Source organism: Atta cephalotes, assembly GCF_000143395.1.
Source record: "Atta cephalotes unplaced genomic scaffold scaffold00037, whole genome shotgun sequence".
NCBI lineage: Eukaryota > Metazoa > Arthropoda > Insecta > Hymenoptera > Formicidae > Atta > Atta cephalotes.
Genome location: NW_012130101.1, coordinates 109,566 through 128,935, shown reverse-complemented (window position 1 = coordinate 128,935; position 19,370 = coordinate 109,566). Strand labels below are relative to the sequence as shown.

The 19,370-nt window shown below is 31.0% G+C and overlaps 2 protein-coding genes across 2 annotated transcripts; both read right to left on the bottom strand.

Annotated features, from left to right (window-relative positions):
- Positions 1-5,240: 5,240 nt before the first annotated feature.
- On the bottom strand, positions 5,241-8,797 carry LOC105621726 (alanine aminotransferase 2-like). The gene is made up of 5 exons (XM_012203184.1): positions 8,696-8,797; positions 7,462-7,794; positions 6,301-6,745; positions 5,591-5,856; positions 5,241-5,519 (listed from the first exon to the last, which is right to left on the bottom strand). The coding sequence occupies exons 1-5, from the start codon at positions 8,759-8,761 to the stop codon at positions 5,241-5,243; spliced, it is 1,389 nt and encodes a 462-aa protein (XP_012058574.1). The 5' UTR covers positions 8,762-8,797.
- A 2,248-nt stretch (positions 8,798-11,045) lies between these two features.
- On the bottom strand, positions 11,046-14,407 carry LOC105621725 (alanine aminotransferase 2-like). The gene is made up of 5 exons (XM_012203183.1): positions 14,306-14,407; positions 13,077-13,409; positions 11,940-12,384; positions 11,404-11,672; positions 11,046-11,324 (listed from the first exon to the last, which is right to left on the bottom strand). Exons 1-5 carry the CDS (start codon positions 14,369-14,371, stop codon positions 11,046-11,048), a joined length of 1,392 nt encoding a protein of 463 aa, XP_012058573.1. The 5' UTR covers positions 14,372-14,407.
- Between the last annotated feature and the right edge of the window lie 4,963 nt (positions 14,408-19,370).

The following is a 19,370-nucleotide window of genomic DNA, read 5'->3' as shown; positions in this document are numbered from 1 at the left end:
TCGTACTACTNTTATCTCTCTCTCTCTCTTCCTTCTCTCTTCTCTCTTCTACGTACGAACGGTACGTACGTCGTCTCTCTCTTCTTCTCTCTCTCTCTCTCTCTCTCTCTCTCTCTCTTTCTCTCTCTCTCTCTCTCTCTCTTTCGTTTATCACTCGCTAATTAATCAGCATCCGCTTTTTCCCCTTCGTCTGCGTTTTCTTCTACCTCGCGTCGCTCATCGCCGCACAAAATTCCTCCGAAGCGAATCTAGCTCCGGTGCGGCCGACTCTTCTGCTCTTCGATTTTGCGAAAACTGCAAACTGCAATACGCGTGGCGGGATGCGCACGCGCGCGCGCGCGTGCAGAATCGAGGCGAGTTGAATGAGAATCGCGGAATACGAAATTATGCACGCAACGCACGCACCGCGTCGCTCGACGTTGCTTGCTCGATGCCCAGCGATTGCAGCGAATACTGAGTGCAAGGGGCGGTGGGGAGGTAGAAGAAAATAGCGGGGAGATTTAACGATATTAACGGCGATACGAAGTTCGATCCAAGTAGCACGCCACCTGGGGACGCGCCGACGATGTCGACGATCCAAGTGACAGAGGATGACCCGCGTAAATACGAATGGGTAAAGCGACTCGTTCTGCTGAAAAAAGAGACAGAAAAAAAGAATTTGAATACTCGGGCGATTTAAATTAAATTTTACCATACAATGTAAGGTTAACTTTAATTTCGATTTAACTTCCCAAGGAACACAAAAAAGTCAATAAAAAATCAAAATGATTTTATTTTGGTTTTTAATGATCAATAGTTAAATTTTGTAATAAAAAAATCATCATTTTCGTGACATTAAAATAATCATTTTGTGTTTCTTGGGGTACTGTTTATCTTTATTTAATTCTAAAAACTAGGAAAAGAAAAGAAAAATCTTGATTTTAATTCTTAGAATTAGGAAAAGATAAAGAGTAAATTGAAACGAGAAAGTTAATCTACATTAGTAGAAATGGATATAAGAGTACGTTTATATTGGAGCAATAATAGATATAAAAGAGATAATCAACATAAGAGATAATCAAATTTATCTTTCTCCTTGATATGTTTGTAATAGAATTGTGATATAATTCTAGCTATATATTCACTGAAATGAATCATTTCCAAAAATGATGAAGAATTACTATTATCTTTAAATACTGCAAAATGATAAGTTGGAAAAACTCTATCTAAAAAATAAACATTTTGCACGTCCCATTAATATCAAATAATGGACGAGGAAGTGACATTATCGTCCTTATAAATATGATCCCTCTTAATATTTCCGCTATTAAATAGAGAATTCTCTAATTATTATGAAATTATTTTTCAACACCATGGCGTTAATATACTAATAGCCAATATTTATTATATCGTATTTATATTTTCCAATATTTCGAAACGGTTTTTTTCTCTCTTGAGGTATATTTTAGCAGCATTTTAATAATTATTAAGTATACAAAATAACAATAGTAATTTACACAAGATAGATGTGCACACAAAAAATATTATAAAGGTATCAGCAAAATTACTACTTTTATGCCTATCAGAGATTAAAGGAAGGAAATACAATAAAATAATATGATATAATTATTAAAAACAGATAAAATATGTGAACAAAATAAAACATGGCAAATATGATAAACCGAACGTAAAAAACAAACAAATGTAGCATATATGAAACGTAAATAAATGTGATATAGAGTATAAGCAAATAGAATGATTCTCTGAGCCTTCAAATAACAGTATATTTCCAGTAAACACAGAATATAACTGCTGTACAACATACATTTTTAAGTATATTCATATTTAAGTATATAAAATATATTATTTAATATCTATGTAATATAACAGTTATATTCAGTGTTTGATGGGAATTTTTTCGAAATCATACTTGAGATGATTTTAAACGTAACATCGGATTACTGTACACAAAATAAAATTAAATGAGAGAGAAAGATGATTATTATTTGAAAACCTTATTTGAAGGCTCTCTGATTTTTAATTCATGACATCTTAAAGACTTAAATAATGCGAAGGCAACAGCAATAACGATTGAAATAACGATAGCAATAGCGATAGCGAAAGGAACAGTGGAATCCAACATACGGGAATGTATATGTCAAATTATTGTTAAAATATTCCATTGCCGTATGATGCCATTGGATTCCTCTGTTCCTATCCGCTATCGCTATTGCTATTACTATTTTTATCGCTATCGCTGTTGTCTTCGCATTGTGTTTAGACCTTAAGACTGTACTTATATATGTATAAGACAATTTCAAATATAGAAGAACCGACTATGAATACTGGCCATACTCTCGGAATCCTTGACTCGTCTGTTCTTCGATAATAACATTGAATAGGAGCTGTGTTACTACACTACTACTACTACTACTACTACTATTTTGTGATAACAGATCCCATAATAATTACTTCAAGTGTGAAATTGTCAGAAAGTTACACCAAAAATTTTTGTAGAATCGCAGAAATGAGTTTTGCGATGACTGGATCGTCTTTCTGAAAATCAACTTCCAAGTGAGTGAGCGATTCGCAAAATGCGCTTGCGCATGTTGTCTGAATTTTTCATTTGATACTTTTCCACAAATCGAGAATCGACAACTATTTTTGAAATCAGTTTCAAAGTGAATTCAAAGAGTGAAAGAACAGCGATAAAATTATTTAATCATGATTTTTGTGTGATTCCTCGGACATAAATCGCATAAAATTTTATATTATATAAATGTATATATAATAAAAAATAAATAAGAAAAAAGCTAGTATGAATAAATTGTGATAATAATATTTTAAAATGTAAATAATATATATGTATTAACATAAAATAAGTAAGAAAAAGAACTAGTATGAATAAATTTTGATAATAATATCTTTAAATATAAATTCTAAATACATTTTTTAGTTATATAAACTATCGAAACATAATCATAAAGTTAGAAATAGTAATATCACAATTATAAATTGATTTGTCGATTTGATATTATAATGCTCTCTTATTAAAACTCTGTGAAGAACTTATACATATAACTGAAAAATATAATTAAAATTTATATTTACAAACATGATTATAGTTTCCAAAATCTCGATCATATTAGCTTTTCTCTATTTATTTGAATTATTCATATAGCGATCTAAATTAACTTATTGCAATATATTATTATAAAATATTATTATTTAGACATATATTTTATTAGATTTGTACACGTAATGTATTTTGTGGTGCACATTTCGGACAAATATGTTAACTTATCGAAACGTAGAAATAAATTTTGCTCTATTAGCGCAATCAGAATTATCATTCAGAAAATCCGGATCACCAAGATCACGATCTTTATACTATGAACCTCGAAACAGATGATGCAAGCCTCTTTGTGACTTTATCTCATGTTTAGTTGATACAAATCGCGAATAACAAGACGCGCTACGCGTCATCCATGACGAAAATAATCTGCCACGGTCATGTGTCGGATTTTCAACATTCACGACGAAACGAATGTCCATTGATCGTGAACATCCTAATAACAATTTATTTACGATACATTAACTCCATTCGCGTTGTTTTGCACTTTTTGTACTTAATATCTTCATTTTTTTCTTTTATTTCATTTATTTCACTTTAAGTGCAAATTTTTTTTTAATTTCAAGTAACACGGTCAGATTCATTGGTTAAACATTGCAATGGGAATACTATTGGGCTAATATTTAGACCAATATAATGCTTGGACTGCTCTCAATAAAGACATCAAAAATTAAAATAACTTTATTTGATACTTAACGATAATAAACAGTCAATTTTATAACAAAAAAATCATCATTTTGATTTTCATGACGTCAAAATAAAGTCACTTTTACTTTCTCTTGAATTTATATATATGTTATGTATTTCTTTGTTGTATTTCTTTAATTGGAATACTGTATCAATAATTGTATTACTACGGCACCATATGCTGATTAATAAACACACTTGTATTTCGGACACTTCGAATTTTATCTTATCTTTTGCGATATATATAACCTGATCTTATATATAGCCTTATCCAAAAATAATAATAAAGGCTTCTTATTTGAATCATTATTTGAAATTTTTACTCAAAAATTGATTTATATTTACTGCAAATTATCCATATTGTAAGTTTCAAGAATCCTTTAAACTTATGTATAATACTGACATGCAATAATGCATAAAAAAATTTCAGATAAATAAAACATTTAAATGCCTAATATTTTTATCCAAGGCTGTATTTAAAATTAAACGACAAGCTTCGGATGATAATCTAGAGATTATTTGGTTAATGAAATAATCTATACAATGTGTCGAGTTATGAATACTGTTTACACATCATCATGTGAAATATTCGTCACAAAGCACAAAGGGCTAATTAAAGGGATAACGACACGTGACTCACCCTTTATTTTGATAAGCTTCTCACTCGTTACGCTGTCACTGCTCCAACGCACTGACGACACTGTCGCGGTGGCGTATTTTTCGTTTATCACTGGTATCATATTTTTAGCCAGTACATTATATAAGTGCACGTGGATAAGCAGGTAGTCGAAGCATGTCATCTCCTTCGCTCGCTTTACAATATGCATCTTGCCTGTGTTACATACTAACAAACAATGATAATTAACATGCACTCTTTCTCTTTTTTTCTGCAGTTTATTATGTAATTATGTTATATTTTATTATATTTCATTTAAAAAATACAGCAACTTAACTTTAATATATTCAACCTATTTTCTTATTAATTATATAATATTGACGTTGTTGATTTTAACAAATTATCAGACATATACAAATTCTTTAGCAACAATTAATTTTTTATTTATAATTACATATACAAATTTACAGTTTTATCAAGATTTCTACAAAACTCAATAACAACATTATATGCAATATCTTAATATTAATGGCCGATATTCATACTCGATTTGTTTTTATATTTTAGTCTTAAGATGTCATAAATCAATAAAGAGGGGCGTTTCTTAAGACATTACATAAGACGACCTTAAAACGATCTAAAAATAAAAACCGACACTGAATACTGGTCCATAAATTATTAATTATAACAAAAACATTTTACATTCTTAATATGTTCAACAATTAAACTTTCACTTGAATATGCACAACCGTAGGAAGTCATTCGTCATTATATAATTCCTATTCTTCATAATTGTCAATTTTTTCTCAACCAGAAATATATTATTTAACTGTATTTCTTAAGGAACTTGATGTGGAATTGCTTCAGTGCTTCGAGCATTGTTTTAATTTTCTTCTTTTGCGGCAGTATCGTAGTACGGAAATGATTCGTACTAGGTATCTGACCGAAGTACGAGCCCGGGAGCACTAAAATCCCAGTGTTCTCCAATAATTCGAACGCATAGAAGACGTCTGGTTCTTGGCCTTGCGCTCGCGCTGCCTCAATCGCCTTCGAAGGCAGCTCGAAGCGTGGAAACGCGTACATTGCACCCATCGGCGGATTCGCCTCGAAAGAAAAAAAAATATTGTAAAAATATCGAATAACTTTTATTACCTATTTCGCGAAAGGATAGTTACCTTATATCCTGGAATACTATTGAGTATTTCATCGACAAGCTGCGATTTCTCTGCAAATGAACGCAGGATTTTTTCCTTCTCCTTCTGGAACAGCTCGTACGATGGCTCATTCGATCGCGGTGGAGTCACTACAACATCTAACACAATCTGGCCGAGCACGGTAGGATATATCATAGAAATCGATTTTAATAACACCTTCATCACTTTCGGATCCATGTTGATGATTTCAGCATAACCGCCACGGATCCCACATTCACCCATATATCCTAAAACCGAAATGCTTTAACATGGATTGCTTCTGAAATTTCCCGAAAAATCTATTTATGGATTTAACTTAGTAACTACACGAACAGAATTTTCTGTTAAAATTTACTCAAAAAATATAGTAATTGTTGTAAAATTAATCAATTATTTTATATTTTATTGTAATTTTATTAATGAATGAGAGAGATTTACATTAAAATTCTTCGAAATATAATGTTGTCTCATGTTGTTGACTATCATATTTTTATGGTAAACTCTAAAAAAAAATTCTCTCCATGTAGTAATAAAAATCTTTTCAAATCAAATATTGATGTTCGATATTTTGACTCAATAAAATTTCGATTATAATTCAACATCTGTCTTGAAAGTTTAATATATTTTAAATAAATTACTCTTCGCGATTTTTAACGAATTATGTTCCGATTCCCGAACTCTTTTTCGCGCACCTTTCGAGATGGACATAAACGATGCAAGTTCCATCTTCGAATACGGTTCGCCCATCTCTGTCATGACCTTCTTAAAAGAATGGAACGCGCTGTCTTTGTCATATATGTTATTCTGATAGACTTCGTCGGCCAACAAGAACAGGTGATGTTTATGGGCGAAGCGGATGACATTTTCGATGTTCTTGCGAGTCAATACTTGGCCAGTCGGATTACCGGGATTGATCACCACCAGCACACGAGGATTACATGTATCCTTGACTTTTCTTAATGCTCGTTCCAATTCGCTGACTTCTAGCGACCATTTATTGCCCTCATCCAGATAGTATCCGATCTGAGCGAGACCAAACTCCGCCAGAGTCGCCGAGTAGAGAGGATATTGCGGAATTGGGATCAGCACGCCGGATGGTTTGTCGTCGATCCTTTCGTTGAATAGATTCAGAAATGACTGGAAAAAAGTCATACAAGCATGAAATAAAAGAAGACAAAGTATAATTCCCTATTGAAAAAAAAAATCACATAAAGTTGATAATATCATCATCATAAAGTTGATCAATAATTAATTACAATGAAATCATGTAATTAAGACAAATCACATAACGAATTATTTTAAATCAATATGTGATTTTTAAAAATCACGTTATTTGAAAAATCACATGATATTAGAAATAATTTCATCCATCATGTGATTTTATAGTCAAATTTTCAAGAATTGAATAATAGAAATAGAGAAGAAAAAAATGTATCATATGATTTTTCAAATTATGTCACTTAAAAAAAAATCACATAATGAAGGAACAATTCGTTATGTAATTTATTTGTCTTAATTACACGATTTCGTTATGCGACTTTGTGATGTGATTTATTTCAGAAAGGTTAACAACTGTTATCTTATCAGTCTGTTCAAAATATCAAAGTTTAAAATGCCAATTTCAATTTTGTATAATATGCATCGTATAAGTGCATGTAAAAGTGATTGATTTAATATATAAATATGTATTATTCGTATAAAATACTATTTATGTTCATTATTATGAAAAGTTCAAAATTAAGAAAAAATAAACTGGAAAAGTAATATTGCAACATGTAATTTTGTGTTTACGGAGTAGATTACTTTTAAATGACATTTCAAATAACAAGAAGAGGTTCTTGAAGTGTATGTACCTTGATGCCAATAGAAGCGCCATTCGAGAGGATAATATTGTGATAATCGCAGGGGATACCGCCGTCGCGTTGCTGAATATATTGCGCAACGTGTTGGCGAATACACTCGATGCCTCTGGTCTCTGGGTATGAGCCTACGCTGCCGCCATTGCAATTTCCCAGGATCATCCGGGCGCGATTTTTTGCATCTTCCGGGTATTTCGGATCGTTGAGCAAATTCGGCGAAACCGTCAGGGTGAGCACTTGCCGCAGAAACGTGATAGGCTGCTGACCCATCGCGTGGGCGTCGCCAGTATTCACTTTGATCACCTCCTTGAAGGGTTTTTCAACGCCCTGCAAAAAGAAACGATTTTAGGTCTAACGATCTTTGTGTTTAATTTTAAAACTTTTTCAAACTTTATGGACTATAAGCTACCCAGATAGCACAAAGAGTTCAAAAAGAATTCAATGATATGTCATCAATTCTGAATTCATTTTCAGATGCAAAAGGAATTCTTTTTCTAAAAAAAAATTAATGACTCAGAATTGATGATATATCACTGAATTTTTTTTGAATTTTTTTTGAATTTTTTGTGCTATCTAGATACAGACTATAAGTTATATATATAGGAGTACAATACAAATCTAATTTACATCTAATGAATACATTCTAATGGAAACAATCTATATTTCATTTGCACCGAAGTAGAACTGAATGGAGGGTTTAGGTGGAAATTAAACCAATTATAAATGGAAAATAATAAGGGTTTCCAACCTTGAATATAATATCTATATTGATACGCGTTATCTTACATTCACGCATTAATTGTTTGTTAATGTTAGATAAATAGTTTGTGCATTATGAATTGTTTTTATATTATTACTTGTGAACAAATTAATTTGGTTACATGTTTATTTAATTAAATGTTATACGCTGTATTTGAATTGTTTTCATTTTAGTATTTACGAAAGAAATAATTTAATTAAATATGTTTACTGACTAAATATTTATATGTTAATATAATTTGGATAATTTGGATTGCGCTCATCTATATTTTATTATTTACTTCTTTCTCTGTATTTTGTTTATATTTACTATATCTACCTTTTTTGCTATAGTATTTTAAGTCGTGAATTTTGGGACACTCTGTATATTATTTCTTTTTTTAGACATGTACTAAAACTGATTCAATTCTGCTCTAAAATGATATACGATCCTTGACAAATGACTTGTTCCGGCTCATTTTATTCTTACTTTTTGTAGCTCTTTTTCGATTTCCAGTGCCCTGATGAACAGCGGCCCGCGCACCGCGAACTCCATTTTGCGAAGATTCACGAAGACATTATCCTTAGTGAGGACCTTATCGTACGGGTTTGACGTGTTCATCGTCGCCGTCACTGCGTTCGATGCCATGCCGCAACACAAAATAATCGGCTGGAATGCATCGATGCAGAAGACTCTTGTGTATCCAACATCCCCTACCCCTCGCCATCCCGATCAGCACCCCATCCCCAGACAGAATAAAAGTCATAAGAATATTTTATAATTTTCTTTATCTTTTAAAAGTGTAATAGAAATACACAAAAATGATCTAGAAAAGAAATCGTAGGTATTATTTTTGCTGTATTATATAATTAAGAATGTTCCTTTCTTGTTTCTAAAATATTTAATATAGTATTGAAATAGTGTAGATAAAAGAAAAATAAATTATAAAAGATGACTATAATACATATGTGATCTTATTGTAATCTTATTGTGATTTTAAGATTTACTGTCTAAATACTATTTTTTCTTAAAATATTTATTGCATCCATGTAAATTAATATTTGAATATGTCTGATATTTCTTTTTTTGTACAGAAATGTTTCTTCTTCTGAATCTGACCATCAGTTTTCAATTTTACATTCAGCAAAAAGTTAGAAAAAAATTATAAATTGTATTAGATAGTCATATAGTATGCAATTATTTATTCTAAGATTTTTAAGATTTTTATTCACACACATTCTATAAATTCTAAAAAAAATACCTTAAACTTTTTTTTTATATAAGATTTTATAAGAAATTATAAAATAAAAAATCTTTTAGAAATCAAAATATATTTCACAATTTATATATATAAAAAAATTCTTAAAAACAATATAAACTTTCATGAAAAATGTTGCAATATGCATAAAAAAATTTGAGGAATTTTTTAAAAAATTATAAAATATGACTCAGAAATTTTGAAAAATTATAAAATTTACATAAAAATTCTGAAAAATTATTTGAAAAATTTTTTTAAAACTATAATCACAACATAATCATAATAATGATGATAATTACTCACATGTGATTATGATAATAATTACTTTTATTATTAATTATAATTTTCACGTGATTAAAACACTATATACTGATTAATAAAACACTTATATTCCGAACATTTGAAACTGATTTTTGGCGATGTATGATGAGCATATATATGGCATACAAAAATACTTTATGTAAAATATCTTAGGTAAAAATATTAGGATCTTTATTAATCACTATTTAAAATTTTAATTAAAAGATTGATTTATATTTACTATAAATTATACTTAGCTTTAAGAACTTTTTAAATTTATATATGATATTGATAATCAAAATAGTAACAATGCAAAAGAATTCCAGATAAATAAAAAAATGTAAATGCCTAATATTTGTGGCCAAGATTATATTTAAGATTGTGACAAGCCTCGGGTGATAGTCTAGAGCATTATTCCGATTAATGAAATAATCTCGAGTTATGAATATACCATTTACATATCATCGCGAAATATTTTTCGCAAAGGGCTAATCAAAGGGATAACGCGACATGTGACTCACCTTTTATTTTGAAAAGCTTTTCACTCGCGGCGCTGTCATTGCTCCAACGCATTAACGACACTGTCGCGATCACGTATTTTTCGTTTTTATTTCTGGTATCATATTCTTAGTCAGTGCATTATATAAGTGCACGTGGGTGAGCATGTAGTCAGAGCATGTCATCTCCTTCATTTGCTTTACAATATGCATTTTGTCTTTCCATTACGTATTAACAAACAATTATAATTAACATACGCTCTCTCTTTCTCTTTCTCTTTTTCTCTGGAGTCTATTATGACATATTTTATTATATTTAATTTAAAAAAAATACGGCAACTTGAAATTTAATATACTCAACCTATTTTCTTAATCATTACGTAATTCGCTGTTGGTTTAACAAAAACTATTAGATATATACAAATTCTTTAGCAATAATTAATTTTTTTATTTACATATAAATTTACAGTTTTATCAAAATTTCTACAAAACTCAATAACAAGGTTATATGCAATATCTTAATATTAATGGAGATGTCATCAATCATTAAAAAAGACCGTTTCTTAAGATATTACTTAAGACGATCTTAAAACGATCTAAAAATGAGAACCGACAATAAATATCAGTCAATAAATTATTAATAAAAATATTTTACGTTCTTAAATGTTCAAAACCTGAACTCCCACTTGGATAAGCACAATCGTAGGAAATCATTTCTCATTAGGTGTATAATTCCTATTCTCCATAATTTGTTAATTTTCTTTTAACTATTGAAATATATTATTTAACTGTATTTCTCAAGAAACTTGATGTGGAATTGCTTCAACGCTTCGAGCATTGTTTTGATTTTCTTCTTTTGTGGCAGTATCGTAGTGCGGAAATGATTTGTACCAGATATCTGGCCGAAGCACGAGCCTGGGATCACTAAAATTCCAGTTTTCTCCAATAGTTCGGACGCGTAGAACATGTCTGGTTCTTGGCTTTTCGCTCGCGCCGCCTCAATTGCTTTTGACGGCAGTTCGAAACGTGGAAACGCGTACATCGCACCCATTGCCGGATTCGCCTGAAAAGGAAAAGCAAAAACATTGTAAAAATTCTGTCTAGCGTAGTTTTCCTTGGCTATCCTATAAAAGGACAGTTACCTTATATCCAGGAATACTATTGAGTGTATCGACGACGAGCTGTGATCTCTCTGCTAGAGAACGTAGAGTTTCCCTTTTCTCTTTCTGGAATTGCTCATACGATGGCTCATTCGGTCGCGGTGGATTCACCACAACATCCGTCACGATCTGGCCGAGCACAGTAGGACACAACATTGCAGAGATCGACTTCAATAGCACCTTCATTACTTCTGGATCCATGTTGATAATTTCGGCGTAACCGCCACGGATCCCGCATTCACCCATATATCCTGAAAACGAAATGCCTCAATATGGAATGCTTCTGAAATTTCCCGAAAAATCTATTTATGAATTCAATTTGGTAATCGAAATTCAATAATTTTTCAAATCAAATATTTCTGTTCAATGTTTCAATTAAATCAATAAATGATTGCGAATAATTAAAAAATTCAATGTCCTTTGAATAAATTGTCTTGAAAGTCTAATATTATAAATAAATTGTTTTTAGCGATTCCTATCGCTAGATGTTTCTATTCCCAAATTCTTTTATCGCACACCTTTCGAAATGGACATAAATGATGCCAGTTCCATTTTCGAATATGGCTCGCCCATCTCCATTATGACTTTCTTGAAGGAATGGAATGCGCTGTCTTTGTCGTATATGTTGTCCTGATACACCTCGTCGGCCAGCAAGAACAGGTGATGTTTATAGGCGAAGCGGATGACATTTTCGATGTTCTTGCGAGTCAATACTTGGCCGGTTGGATTGCCGGGATTGATCACCACCAACACACGAGGATTACACGTATCCTTGACTTTTCTTAATGCTCGTTCCAACTCGCTGATTTCTAGCGACCACTTGTTATCTTCATTCAAATAGTATTCGATTTGAGCGAGTCCAAACTCCGTCAGGGTCGCCGAGTATAGAGGATACTGAGGAAATGGGATGAGCACGCCGGATGGTTTGTCGTCGAGTCTTTCGTTGAATAGATTCAGGAATGACTGGAAAAGAAAATCATACAAGATGAAAGAAAATATAGTCGAGTCATTAACAGCTGTTATCTTTTTAGTCTGTCTAAAATACCAAAGTTTAAAATGTCAATTTCAATTTTATATAATGTGCATTGTATATGTAAAAATAATTGATTTAATATATAAATATATATAATTATTCGTATAAAATAACTATTCATGCTCATTATTATGGTAGAAAAAAATAAACTGGAACAATAAGATTGAAAAAAATTTTCAATTTTTTCAATATTACTTACTCAAAATTACTTTCCATTTTGAAATTTGCTATTTTATTCTTGCCCATGTCAGAACATTATTTATTAAAATAATTACCTAGCAAGTGCAAAGTTACATGCAACATATGTAGGTACCTGTTAGTCGTAATTTTCCTCAACAGTATAACTGTAATATAACACATTATTATATTATGATTAATTATATTATTAATGCCCAATTTCTTCACCTCTAACTTTATCCAAGAGATATCTCCCAGAATATAATGGAGATATCTTTTGGATAAGATTATCCGCAACTTATCTAAAAGTGAAGAAATTGAGCATAAGTGAAAAATTAACAGTACGTTACATGTAATGTTATAACATGTAACTTTGTGTTTATTGGGTAGATTGCTTTCAAACGATTTTCCAAATAACAAGAAAAGAGCCTTGAAGTCCACATACTTTGATGCCGATAGAAGCGCCATTCCAGAGAATAATGTTGTGATAATCGCAAGGAATACCGCCATCTCGTTCCTGAATGTACTGTGCAACATGTTTGCGAATACATTCGATGCCGATCGACTCCGAGTATGAGCCCACACTGCCGCCATTGCAATTTTCCAGAATCATCCGGGCGCGATCCTTTGCATCCTCCGGGTAGCTCGGATCATTGAGCAGATTCGGCGAGACTGTCAGGGTGAGCACCTGCCGCAGAAACGTGATAGGCTGCTGACCCATCGCGTGAGCGTCGCCAGTGTTCATTTTGGTCAATTCCTTGAAGGGTTTCTCAAAGCCCTGGCAAATAGAAACGATTTTAGGTATGATCTTTCAATTTTGAAACTTTTCCATACTTTGTGGAGACTATAAGCTACAAGAATATACACAATATAGGAGTACAATACAGGAGTCTAATTTACATCTAATGGATACATTATAATGGAAACAATCTGTATTTGTTGATTCATTGAAATAATTGTATTTAATCTTAATTATTAAATCTATATTTGTGCCGAAGTGAAACTGAATTGAGGGTTTAGAAACTAAACCAGTGATAAATGGAAAATAACGGGTTATTTTCCAATCTTGAATATAATACCTGTTGCATCGATACACGTTATCTTACACTCACGCATTAATTGTTTGTTAAGTAAGGCTGTGTTCCAAAATATATATTCGCTGCTAGTGCTGAAAATGTATACGTAACGTAATATACGTAACCTGTAGATTTTCAGCGCTGATAGTGAATTTTGGAATACGGCCTAAATAAGTTTGCGCGCACTGTGATTGAATTGTTTTCACATTATTACTTGCGAAAGTAATTTGATTACACGTTTATTTAAAATTAAATGTTTACACGCTGTATTTGAATTGTTTTCATTTTAGGATTTGCGAAAAAAATAATTTCATTAAGTGTTTACTGAATAAATATTTATATGCAGATATAATCTGCATTGCGCTCATCTATATTTTATTATTTACTTTTTTGTCTGTATTTTGCTTATATTTTTTCATCTACATTTTATTGTTATTACTATACAATAACTTTTTTGCTATATTTCAAGTCGCAAATTTTGGAACATCCTGTATACCACTTCTTTTTTTGTACGATACTGAAGAAGATTCCATTTTGCTCTGGCAATGAGCATATGATCCTTGACAAATTTGCTCGTTCCGGCTCAGTTTATCCTTACTTTTTGTAGCTCCTTTTCAATCTCCCGTGCTCTAAAGAACAGTGGTCCGCACATCGCGAGCTCCATTTTGCACAGATTAACGAAAACATTGTCCTCGGTGAGGACTTTATCGCGCGGGTTCGACATCGCCGTCACCGTCACTGCGTTCGATGCCATGCCACACAAATTATCAGCTGGAATAGCATCGATGCGGAAGACTCTTATGTGTCTATCCCTACTCTTCACGATTCCGATCATAGTCCAATAGAATTACGCTCGTTTCCACCAATGTAGATTAACTTTAATCTCAATTCAACTTACTCTTCGTCTTTTTCCAGTTCTAAAGATTAGAAAAAGACGAAAAGTAAGTTGAACCGAAATTAAAGTTAATCTACATTGGTGGAAATAGGTATAAGACTCTCAAAGGGATCCATTTCGTGAAATAATTGTAAGTTGACATTTCTCTCGACGAAATTTTCGGAAGGCCATCAGAAAAGAAATGCATATGTTTAAGATTCGCAACTCGTGGGAAATATTCACGAATATACACAAAAAAAATTCGGAGTTGCAAAAAGCAGGTTTTTTGCTTATAAAACGAAAGATGTCGATAATTGAAAAAAAAAGTTCAGTATGAAAAATGTAGGTATTCGAAATATCCACAAAATGAAACCTGGAACATTAAGATCGGTCTATTAAATTAAGTTGAAAAAAATAAATACCACTGAAAAAAGTCTTTTTTTATTCGCCCTCTGTTTATCGATATTTAAATGCAAAACTTTGAAATTTTTCTAAAATGTAGCTCTCGTGATGACGAAAAAATTTAGTCCTGAACGAACTTAAAATGTTTATTAATTTTTGCAAAAAGCCATTTTTTCATTAAAAACTTGTCTGCGGAAAATTTAATTTCTTCTTTTTTGACCAGTTCTTTCGCAATGTACAGGGGCAATTTTCCTTTTTCATGAGTTACACTATCACGTATACACTCAGTAACACAAAATGATTTTTTGCAACTATTTAAAAATTTTTAAAAATAATTTTGAAAAATAGATATCTTTTTCCCGTATAAAAAAAATAATTCCATTAATATGCATTATATCAAATAGCTATATGAAATATTTGATAGCTGACATTTTTTTAAAAAAATTTTTAAAAAAAGTTACTCTTCGATTGTTAGGAGCCGAGATAACAATTTTTTTTTTCAAAAATCACTGTAGCTCTAATTTTAGGATTAAGAGTCCCGTCTAGCATTAATTTGTCAAGGAAGAGTTGAATTTGCTATTAAGAAATTCTCAAATGTTTTGCTGCCATAAGAGTTTAAAACCATTGAAAATTTGAGGAACGCATACGAGGTAACGAGCCAGAGTAGGGGAAGCCGATACGCGGATGGAGTAAGGAAGATCGGCCGCATGACTCGCGCCTGTCTGATTTCATGCGTTTAAATTTGCTAAACTTATATTTTCTCAGCAATAAATTAATGTAGAAACATAATTTTTTTTAAATCTAGGGTAGCTCGAGATATTAACAAATAGCTTAATCAAATGTTTCGCAAAGTAATTATAATTATGATATTTTTAATTTCTCGTTGAATTTATATTGAATTTATATTTTTTTATTTATTAAATCACGTTTGAATATGGAGATTGGAATGTATCTGACTAACAAATTTAAGTCACATGAGCTATGTTTCTTTAATATATTATAAAGTGTCAAAGTGGACACTTAAATGTATGGATACAATTGTTTTTGTGAATTAATTGCAGATGCGGATATAACATATATGTCAACAAATTAATAAGTAATTTACCAAATAGTGTAAGTGAAGACAGTTGTAAACATACTTTTTATATAACACTAATTTAATTTTATATTTGTGAAAGTTTCGTATAACACTAATTTTCGCAAATATAAAAGTAGCTTAATGTTTTACATCTCATTTTGTAGATATTTCGAATACCTACATTTTTCATACTGCAATTTTTTTATACAATCGACATCTTTTGTTTTATAAGTGAAAAATCTGCTTTTTGCAACTTTCGAATTTTTATCGCATATTTTCCACATGAGTTTCAAACATATGCATTTCTTTTCTGATGGCCTTCTGAAAATTTTCGTCAAAAGAAATGTCACTTACAATTTTTTCACGAAAAATTATAGCAAAAAGATTAGGAAAAAAAATGTTTAACAGCTTGATCTTCGTGTAAAAAAATAATTTCAAAATTGTATTACATATATCTTTGATAAAATTAAATCTTACAAATTAATTATCTTCCTTGTCAATAGTAGGTAAAAAAGATAGACAATAGCAAGTGTTAGTAAAACATGAAAAATAGTGACATCTATCTGATTATTGCAGCATAGAGAATTGGTTTTACGTCAAGTTTTTAAATATCAGCTGAACGGAACTAATTCCTAAGTATACTATAGCTTTTGTATGAAAAAAGGATCTCTCTATAATCACTATGTTTAGCATATGAGGCGAGAATAAAGCATAAACGATGACGTTATCGGACTGTTGTAAAAGAAAACGAAATTACTTGTTTACCTCCACTTCCCGCATTTAAAATGAAATAAGCATGTATTTTTGGTTTTTTTGCAAGAAAGAGGACGAAAAACACACAAATTGACACGAAATAAACCTACAGATGGATTGATGGAGATCTTGATTTTTCCAGAGTCTCAAAAATTTTTATAATTTTAATATTTCCAATTTTACAGTATATACACTATGTATATATGATACACAAGTTATAACACAATAAATTAAATTTTTCACATAAATCAAATATTTTTGCTTTACTTTTAAACTGGTTTAGTGGAAACATTATATATTGCGAAGAAATAATTTTTCATCTTGACGTTACATAATAGTTACTTTGACTTTGACCTTATGATTACTAATTATTAACGAAGAAGGTTCTAATTCCGACTGTGACGTGCAGATTGTTGTTTTTTTTTATCTTCTATATGTACAATTCTGTTTACTTTGGAATGTTATCATCTTATTATAATTGAGCTTCTGGAGATTCATTCCAAAAAAAAAAGTAAGATTTCTTTTCCTTCGAGTGAATCTCTCTCCAAAAAAAGAGTGAAATCTGCCATTTTTATTATTCAAGAGTACAAATATTTTTACTCTTTTAGAGTGAGATTTCGCTCCAAGAAATTTAGAAAATATATAAACTTATTTCTTTCTTCACATTTTTCAATTTATTCTTAGAAAATATAGAAAATACATATAGAAAAACATATAGAAAAACAAATAGCATATAGAAAAACAAGTAGTCATAAGCAAAACGAATCACAGAAAACGAGACAATAACGTAAGCAAACATCGATTTATTTACTGTTTACATTTTACTATTTATGGAAATTTATGTATGGAAGTCTGAACGTTCTCCTATAAGCGATTAAATTGCACTTAAAATTGTCACTGTATTTACAATATGTATGTATTTCTAAAGCTAAATAAAGTGGAGAACAAATTTCTGATCGCAATCTCTTTTCGATCTTTCTTTTGATCGGGATTTAATTTCGACGAGATATATTATCTCGCGCTAGTGACAAGTGCGATTCGGCGCATCCTCAACGGGATTTCCCGTTGCATGCGACGCAAAAACTTCTCGTTCTAACTTTCTCCTGCTAACAGTTTAACCCGTCGTCGATCGCTATTTTTGGCGAAGCGTACGTGCTTCTGCCGTGCCAAGTTCGCACGCGAGTCGCGGAACGTTCCGCTCGTTCTCCGTCGCGACGCGGATCTATCGTCGCGACGACAGATTCGCGATCGCAAAATCTTATCCGATATCGTGAAATTCCACCATCTGATCTGCATCCTATGTAAGATAAATATAATTTTGAACTTAAAGATATAAAAGAAAGATGACAGACATTTTTTAAATGTACAAACGTAATACGTAATTAATTAATTATTTTAAAAGAATTATTTTAAAAGAATTGATTTCCATTGCGTTAATAATTGATGAGGAGCTGAATTGTATTCGAAATATTGAAACTTTGAGGAGGATAGTAACAATCGAAATGTATTTTTTTTTCTAGGAACTGAAATTATATTCTGGTTCTTTCGGATTAAACTGAAGCATGCAAAAAGAGAACATTTTATTTCTTCATTCATTTGCAATTGTAATTTTTATATTGATTTGTACCAATCTTTTTATAGCGATAATGTCATAATATGCGAGAAATATCAATAATTTATAACTAATTACTCTGTAGGCAAAAATTTCTTCTAGAATTCTTTATACAATTTTTCAAAAACATTCATGAATTTAATATACAAAAAATTCTTAAGAATATTATATCATGTTATAATTAATACAAGAATTTTCTTTATCAGAATAAGAATGTTTTCTTTCCTAACCACATGTTCGACGCGGGGAATTCCCAGATGATAGCTAAATCGTATGCGTCAAATGCAAACAATTCGTAGGAATTTGGCAGTGAACGTGACAACAGCTGCGTATGATGGCGGATGTTGTTTCTAGTAGGTCATTGGTACTACCCATGGTCGAGAATCTCCTTAAGTTAAATCCGCACAAAAGAGTTCACCATAATGGAGGAAGAATTAGCGACAGCATGGTATCGATAGCGTGCATTTAAATTTGCCTGTTTTTAAAGTTACTTCCTTCATTAAGAGAAAATGTCTCATATTGTATATTTGTAATCAACTGAAGAAACAAACAAGCGTGTGATTTTCAGTCACATACACACATCCATTTACTAAAAAAAGTGATTGCTCAATTTATTTTGTTCCTTTTAAATAACAGTTATCTTTTAATAAAGAATATTTTCTTGATAATAGTCTTAAAATATATTTATTACAAATTTTAAGAAAACAAAAGTGGTATGTACAAAAAGAATTTATTTTCTTTGAAGAATGTTATAAAATTAATCAAAGAAACGATTTTATGTAAGCAAATCGAATTTGTTTTAATAATTTTTTGAAATTGAAGTATATTAAACTTACTAGAATTCAAAATATATTTTGAATAAATTTAATACTTATAATGAACATGATAAATTTGCGAATGAATCTTCGAAATATTTTAAACAAGTACTTATTATTTGCGTGCAA